General features: G+C 38.7%; 1 protein-coding gene across 1 annotated transcript; it reads right to left on the reverse strand.

Moving 5' to 3' along the window:
- Window positions 1-295: 295 nt before the first annotated feature.
- LOC146696199 (glutathione hydrolase 5 proenzyme-like) lies at window positions 296-7,391 on the reverse strand. The gene is made up of 10 exons (XM_085474049.1): window positions 7,370-7,391; window positions 7,108-7,285; window positions 6,865-7,019; window positions 6,490-6,636; window positions 6,226-6,356; window positions 5,173-5,348; window positions 4,915-5,006; window positions 1,640-1,746; window positions 1,360-1,470; window positions 296-1,273 (listed from the first exon to the last, which is right to left on the reverse strand). Exons 1-10 carry the CDS (start codon window positions 7,389-7,391, stop codon window positions 1,136-1,138), a joined length of 1,257 nt encoding a protein of 418 aa, XP_085330175.1. The 3' UTR covers window positions 296-1,135.
- Between the last annotated feature and the right edge of the window lie 761 nt (window positions 7,392-8,152).

The raw sequence follows: 8,152 nt of genomic DNA on the forward strand, positions 1-8,152 counted from the left end.
TATGTGTTCATGATTTGAATCCTGGGTTGTGTGAAATCTCAGAAATGCACCCTAGACAAAGTGAATCTGTGAACTAAGGTGTAGGTGTGTTAGATCATGTTGTGGTGATCCTTGGGTTGGGGGAAGGGTGTTCATATTGGAGTGCAAAATTAAAACCAATGGAAGATGGACAAGAAAAGTTCAAAGCCATCAGGTCCTCAGTTTAGAAAAAAGAGAAAAGAAGAGGAGGAGAAACGAGCAAAAGATGCAGGTAAGCAGATGTGTCATTGAATAATGGCAGGTCATCCTGAAACAATCAGAATCAGAATACTTTATTAATCATAAACAGACAGGAGCTCAGACAGATACTGAGGTAAAAAGAAAACATGCCTCACAAACTGCTTGTCAGATTAACTTTTACCCTGAGCACATCAGCAGAATTACCCACACTTTATAAGAGCAAAAACATAGCAGGATTAATGAAGCTCAAAATCTTAATATGAAAACTAAATATAAAAACATAATAATAAAAAACATTGGGTGGGGGCTGGGGGGTTAAACTACAAATCAATTGATAGATAACTTAGGGCTGCCCTAAAGTGTACCCTACTTTATCTCCCTTCTGGACTATCCAGTGGGCTAAAATCTACAAAGTAAACATGAATTTGATGAGACTTGAAAATATGAATTGTTTACTATAACCAAAGATTTCTGCAGTCAGTCTCAACCTGCTGGCCTGCTTTTTAGAAAGAATGCAGGTCAAAGAAACAGGCATGGGCTTCACATTTTGACCTGAAAGCTGTTTCCTTGTTTAGTCAATTCTATATGCATCAAAACCCAAAATAAACAAATATTTAGAAGGTCATATTGATTGTAAAAAAATTGAGGCGGATATCAACAGCAATCCCTACTTTTTTTAAAAATTACATTTCTAGTTTTTACAGTGCTATCTTTGCACATTTTTGCATGAAATTTGGGATTTAACTGATCTGATCGTTGCATTATGTTTTCAATATTACAAACTTTTTATACACATGAGCAAAGCACGAATGATCTATCAGTTAACAGACGAATATAGATTTACCAATGTTGTAGCTACAGCAGTGTCCATAACCTTAAGACCATGCTGTATAACTAACATCACTGATTCTTGGTCTCAGTAACCAGCTGCTTTGCCTTTTTTCCTTTCATCAGACCATGCAGAGATACAGCTGCCCGCCTTTTCCACAGCGTTAACTGTGTTGTAGAATTTTGCTATTTTATGTCCCAGAGCTTCAAGACCATCAACTACATCCTGCAGGGCAAAGAGGAGAGAGACTCAGATGGAACAAGAGAAGTAGAACTTATTAATTTATCATTTAAATACATTGAATAAATTACCTTTTCAAGCTTGGGTTCAGGTTTTACTTCACTTTTAGAGTCTACAAGAACAACAGGCGTAATAATTGCCTCCTTAAGGCTCTTTCCAAACCAAAGGTGGTTCATGAGCGCCTTGGAGAGAAAAAAAAATGAGATGAGAAAGTGATGATTACAGGATAAATTAGGGTGAAGAATCTTGTTACTATGATGCAAGCTTTAACAGCAAAGACCAGCATCAGTCCACATCAATTTATTTTATTTAATATGTAACGGCACCTTTGTGTGTACCATGCATACATACCGAGGCCACAGCCGGTGGAATCGTTTCAGAACCAGACCCTCCAATCACCAGCGTCTTCGACGGAGACTTCAGCACAGATGGGGCCATATTGGAGGGAGGCCGCTCCCCTGAGAAATACAACAAAGACCTTGAATGACAAAACTAGAAAACAGAAATCAGTCTGTACACACATATCTGTGCATAAATCATTTACACAAATGTTTCATACACGAATCAGTTACTGTATTTTCATGCAGTATTTTCATACCTGAATTTTTTATACTCTACAACAGGGGTGTCAAACTCCCGGCCTCGAAGGCCAGTGTCCTGCAGGTTTTAGATAAGACTCTGGGTGAACACACCTGAATCAAATGATTAGTTCATTACCAGGCTTCTGGAGAACTCCAAGACATGTTGGCTGTATCCCAATTCAGGGTCTGCAGCCTTAAAGGCCGCATTTTAAGGCCGATTATGTTAAAGTGAATTGTTAAATGTTTGTCATTTTTATGCTTACCATCTCTACATTGTTTTAACTCTGTGATGAAAGAAATGATTTCTTCCCCCCTCCCCAGATTCTCGAGGTTCTGGGTGGGGGCTGTAGTGTTTTATCACAGGCACATCCTTGTGAAGGTCTGTTTGATGTTGGTAAACTTCCTCCCCTTTGTATGGCTTCACTTTGTTATCTAGGGTGAACCATGAATTGGGTGTGGGGGAGACTACCCTCTTTATGACCAAGGATGTTGCTCCTGCTTTTATGCTTTTATGACCCTTTTTGGTCAGCAGGAGAACACACACATACAGTGCCTTGTCTTTGTAACCAAGGGGGGTTATGAGGGGAGGTGTTTGTAAACTATTGTTTATTGTGTGAACGTTTTCAATAAAAGGCAGCGAGAGGAGGCCATCATCGGGGTCACTCGTAAGGAGATTCGAAGTGCGTTTCTGAGATACCGACGAGGCCTCCCTTGCAAGTAAATCGATTGATCGCTGTTGCCTTGTTTTTCTTTCACGGGAATAAGTCCTGGATACAGCAGGGTCTGAGTTTAGACCCAACAGATTACGTCACAGCGACGCGACGAAGGCTGTCCCAATTCAAAGGCTGCTCGAAATGCTGCCCTCAAATGCGTCCTTCATTTCCCTGAATTTTAAGGATGTAGCAGTGTAGACTTCGTGGCCCAACATATCCCATAATGCATAGCATGGCGGTGGGTGTCGATAATTTTGCCAAAAAAAAAAAAAAAACGGCGGATGAGGGGCGCCCGAAGAGTAAACTTTAAGTAAGTACTGAATATTATGTCACTTATTTATGTGCAAATGTTTAATAACGAAGAACATTAAACATTACTGTTGGCCACATGTCGGCAAAGTTATGTGACATTAGTGACGTTTGTGCTAACTTGGTTTTAAAGCCTTTACTTTAAAATATACGCCGTTCAATAGCTGAGCTTAATCTTACAGAGAATGATCAAAGCTCATGTAGAAACAAACAAACAAATGAACAAAAAGGTTTCTTCTTCATTCCTGTCAAACAAAGCTGTATGAAACGTTTCCAGCTGTTAGTATCATGGTTGCTAGGCAACCTGGGCAGCGCGACGGAGGCTAGACCGTCCCATTTCACAAGCCTCGCACTTCCGGCCTCAGCGGTCTTTGATTACGCGGCCCTTGTGGACCGTTAAGGCTGCGTACTTTAAGGCTGCAGACCCTGAATTGGGATACAGCCGCTGAGGAGGTAATTTATCTGTGTTTGATCAAGGACACATGTAAAATCTGCAGGACACTGGCCCTCAAAGCCTGGAGTTCGACACCTGTGCTCTACAAACAAGTTTAGAATTGCATCCGCCCATGCTTATCAACAAATGATGAAAGTGCACACACAACAAGTGAGTTATCTCTACTGAATCTGTATCAAACTAAAGTGAAATGTCTTTCAAAGTGCAGCTATTACTGAGACTCTGTCAGTGTGTTAGATTAATGTTTGAATGATGCTATGTCCAAACTGAATTATACAGAACCTTGAACACACTTGAATCAATATTATAGATCTATATATAGATTCATCCATCGATTATCTTCAGCTTATCCTTCTCAGGGTTGCAGGGGTGGTGGAGCCAATCCTAGCTACCATAGGGCGAGAGGCAGGGTAAACCGAGGTCAGGTCGCTAGCCGGATGCAGCGCTAACACAGAGAGACACTCGCATTCACACCTATGGGCAATTTAGATTCACCAATTAGCCTAACCCTACTAACTGCATGTCTTTGGACTGTGGGAGGATGCTGCAGTACCCAGAGAGAACTCACACAAGCATGGGGAGAACATGCAAGCTCCACACAAGTGGGATCAAACTCAGGGCCTTCTTGCTATAAGGCAGGGGTGTCAAACTCAAATACACAGTGGGCCAAAATTCAAAACTGGAACAAAGTCGCGGGCTAACATTAATATTTATTGAAATATATTTATTCCTCCAGATATAAGAATGAATCTTTTCTTATGGACTCAAACACGTTTTGCTGAAAAACTGAATATGGAACAAGCAAAGCTTAATACTAAACAATATATATATTAGCTGTATAATACCAGTAGGCCAGCTCTAATAGTAATTTGGTATGGCTTTGCGGGCCAAATGTAATTAGGCTCCGGGCCAAATTTGGCCCGCGGGCCAGAGTTTGACACCTATGCTATAAGGCAACACCGTGCCAGTGTGCTGTCCTCTATATAATTTTAAATGAATATAAATATCCATATACCGTCAAATCACAATGGTACATTTATATCATAAGGTTAACCCACTTCAGTAGAGAGAAACCCCCAACAATAAGAAGAGCCCCTTATGAGCAAGTACTTGGTGACAGTGTGAAGGAAAAACTTCACACAACAACACGTTGACATGGAAACAGATTTTACTACAGCAGTAGTAAAACTGTGCCTGTTCTTGAACATTCAAACATTTTAGCAGGCTATGGTATTAAACAGAAAATGCAATTTTAGTCCAAATTCACATGATGTGTTTCAGTTTGGCAAAACATCGTGGAAATGATCAACAAGTTTAGTTTTTCCATGATCAACAAAATATGATGCATCACAATGAATTATGAAATGCCATTTTCTCCTCTCATTTCCTCAATGGCACTATTTTGCCATTATTAGAAATTACTTAAAGAAATATGTCCTGTCAGGAAAATAATTTCAGGAAAAAAATTAAACTCTTTGTGGTATTAGTTTTGAAATAATCCACCTTCCTCGTCTGATTACTTGTATTTCATAAATAATAAATGTAAAAAGCATCCTACTGATCTCTTACCAGGAGAGACGCTATCAGCTCTACCACAGAAGTCAGACAGCTGGTTGTTGAGAATGATTCCAGTGCTTGGAGAGAGGACCCCGGAGCCGAATCTGTAAACAAAAAAACTAAATTAACTACAAAGCCAAGACACTCTTTGTAGTATAGAAATAGTCTAAAAATAAGTTCCTCCATAATCTCTTAAATCTTCAGTTTCAAGAAAGAAAAATATCTGATAGCTGGTTTCTAGCAGTGAAACAGAATGATGCAGGTACTGACTCGTCGTTGATGCTGCTGGTGACAGACACAGCAGATCCATCTTCAGCCAGCACAGATACATGTGTGGTGCCGATGCTGTCCAGATACAAGTTGATGCCAGGATCACGAGTCTTGTCGCTGCTGATCAAGCTTCGTTTGCTGTCTGCAAAGCTATCCTGTGTCAGTTTCTTTGCCATCTGTGTGAAATACAGAGAATTAATAAAATGAATTAATGAAACTAAATAAATATGCACATTACAGAAAATACATTGCTGTCAAGAAATTTATATAATTGGAGCCAAATGTTAACAGAATTTTGATCATTGATCCATCACTGATGTAAGATGAATGAATGAATGAATACTAGAGGTTATAATATTGGTTAGTGATCAAGCTCAACATATGACTGCCAAAGATAGAGTCTCTGAAATTCAGTCATCTGTGTGAACTACAGAGTATCTGAAAACATCACATTACACAAAATTATACTTATATTTAAATACTAAGATAATAATAACAATAATATATACATACTAAATTAAAGACAAATATTAAGCCAATTTAGGTTTATGTGCTTTTAAAACTTGTATTTATATGTATATGTTTTAAAAGCTACATCACTGCTCAGAATGATGCTGAAATGAAAATGCTGAGACTCAAAGAAATTCTTACAGCACTCTACTGGTTCTCTACACCCTTAGTGCTTCTATAAGAACTTTAATTGTAAGTAGCAGCCAGGTACTGATAATCAAATGCCCCTGATTGATCATTAACAAAGGTGAACACTTCTGTAAAAGCACTTTGTTAACACAAAGTCACAATCTCAACCCAACAAATTAACCTAAAGTCCAACTGTGCAAAACTCAGAGATATTACAAAAAAACCTCAACTCATTATCAGTGTGCATAAACTGACTGTGGTGGGGTGTAGTTTGTGGATGAGCTGCAGGCAAGGGGTGGTTTGTTTTGTGTTTTGTGATGTGGTATTGTTACTTTTAATTGTTTAGTCACTTAAATAGAATCATTCTTTATGCAACAAAGCAGGTGCAAATCTGTAGGATTTTCAGATACTTACTTCATCTGAGCTGAAGTTTGGATCGCTGATATTTGTCTTTAATTCATTGGCAAATTTTAAAGCTTCAATATAACGGTGATAAAACAAAATCTTTTCATCAGTCGTCTTAGGTTCTGAATTCATTTTGTATCCTAAAAATATAAAAACAAAATTATTTTTTGGATTGAAAACATCAATTCTTAGTGTATCACATTTGTAAAGATTGATAAGGATCATTTTCCTATATGAATCAAACTCTACATGCTAGAAGCAACAATCAGGAACCTTTCATGATGTTGAGGATGAGGCTGAGGATGGCTCCTCCTGCAGGGGGCGGAGGGAAGTACAGTTTATACTCTCCCAAAGAAATATTCCACGCATCAGTCACTTTAGCTTCATACAATTCCAAGTCCTTCCGTGTGAGGTTTCCTCCTGAGCAAGAACAGTGAAACAAATGATTCTGCTGAGTACAAATGAACACAATGAATTTCATAATCAAGACTTTGAATGGATCGAGACAGATCACAGTGTAGCCTGTGAGGGATCATGTTACAGTTTTCCAAAACCAATAGATTTTTGTAATTTGTAATTAGATCATTGTGCCTGGCAGACATAGAAAACGGTCAGAAAGAGAGCAGGATGAAACCCGTCTGATAATACCTTCATTCTGTATGTCACTGGTTAAATTCTTTGCTATTGTTCCGTTGTAAAACACATCTGGTCCCTCGTTTGCGATCAAAGTGTCAGCCAGTTTCTCAAATTTCACAGTATCACCGGTCTTAAGCAGGTTCCCATTTTTATCTAAATATAACTCCCTAAAAGACAAAGACAGTGAAATAAAGCTGAAACATTCATTGTTTGCTCTTTGTATTTTTGAAATCACATTGTGGGTGTATTTCATACCGTATTGACGTATTATTAATGCGTGGGATGTGTTGACCTTGGTAGTAAGGAATAGGGAATCCTTCTCTGGCTAATTTGATGGTCGGCTGAAAGAGGTCGGCCCACGGCAACTTCCCATAAAGCCGGTGTGCTGCTTCATAACCTCGAATTTCCCCAGGAACCCCAATCCATTTGCTACCTGGTTAGATAGATAATGGATAGTCAGTGCTGGAAAGTCCCACATACATTTGCTCGTGTTTTGAGTAAACTGTAAGGTCCTGACCTTTAATGATCTGAGATGACATTTGTTATAATTTGGTGCTTTGTAAATACTCTATTCTATTCTGCTCCATTTCAGAGGGAAATGTGTGTGTTTGTGACTGATTATGTTAGAGATAACATTTTGCATCTTACAGTTATTTTAAGTTTATTTCACTATATTTACACTATTTCTGGCTCAAAGAAGCATTTAGCATATCTTATATTTACTTTTCTTACTGTTTATGCAGCCTGTGTGCAGGAGTGTAGCACAGAACTCTGGGCCCCATAAATAAATAGTGTCTGTAGCCCCCTTTCTTTCCTTGATTCATCTTTCTCACACATATTCTAATGTCTAATTTCTTTATTTTTTAATGTCTGCCACAAGTGAACTGCTCCAACTACTCCCAGTTCTTATTGCTGTCCATCCCATACTCAAATGCTGTCAAAAGACGCTTCTTAACAGAGACTATGCTGATTCTACATATGGATCCACAGCTTCCCTTCAAAGTCAACACACTATAGACAATCAGGGAGTAATGCATGAAGGTCATTTGTACTCTGCTGACCAGTGGCGTGTCTAGAAAATTTTTGTTGGGGGGGCCAGGTAGGGGCACAGATTTGGAGAAGGGTGGCAGATTTAATTGGCAGATAATGTTTTAAAAAAAAATTCTACCAACCCTTAACCATAATTCAATAATCCTATAAACCTAATAACCAAATGCACTTTTAACTCTTATTAGAATGAGATTTTAACCACTACGGTGCAAAGTTTTTAGATACTGCGTTGATAAAGTACAAGAGATAC

The sequence above is a fragment of the Copadichromis virginalis genome, linkage group LG12 (genome assembly GCF_057382275.1).
Source record: "Copadichromis virginalis isolate Kocher_CV1m ecotype Utaka linkage group LG12, C_Virginalis_male_GT1.1, whole genome shotgun sequence".
NCBI classification, from domain to species: Eukaryota; Metazoa; Chordata; class Actinopteri; order Cichliformes; family Cichlidae; genus Copadichromis; species Copadichromis virginalis.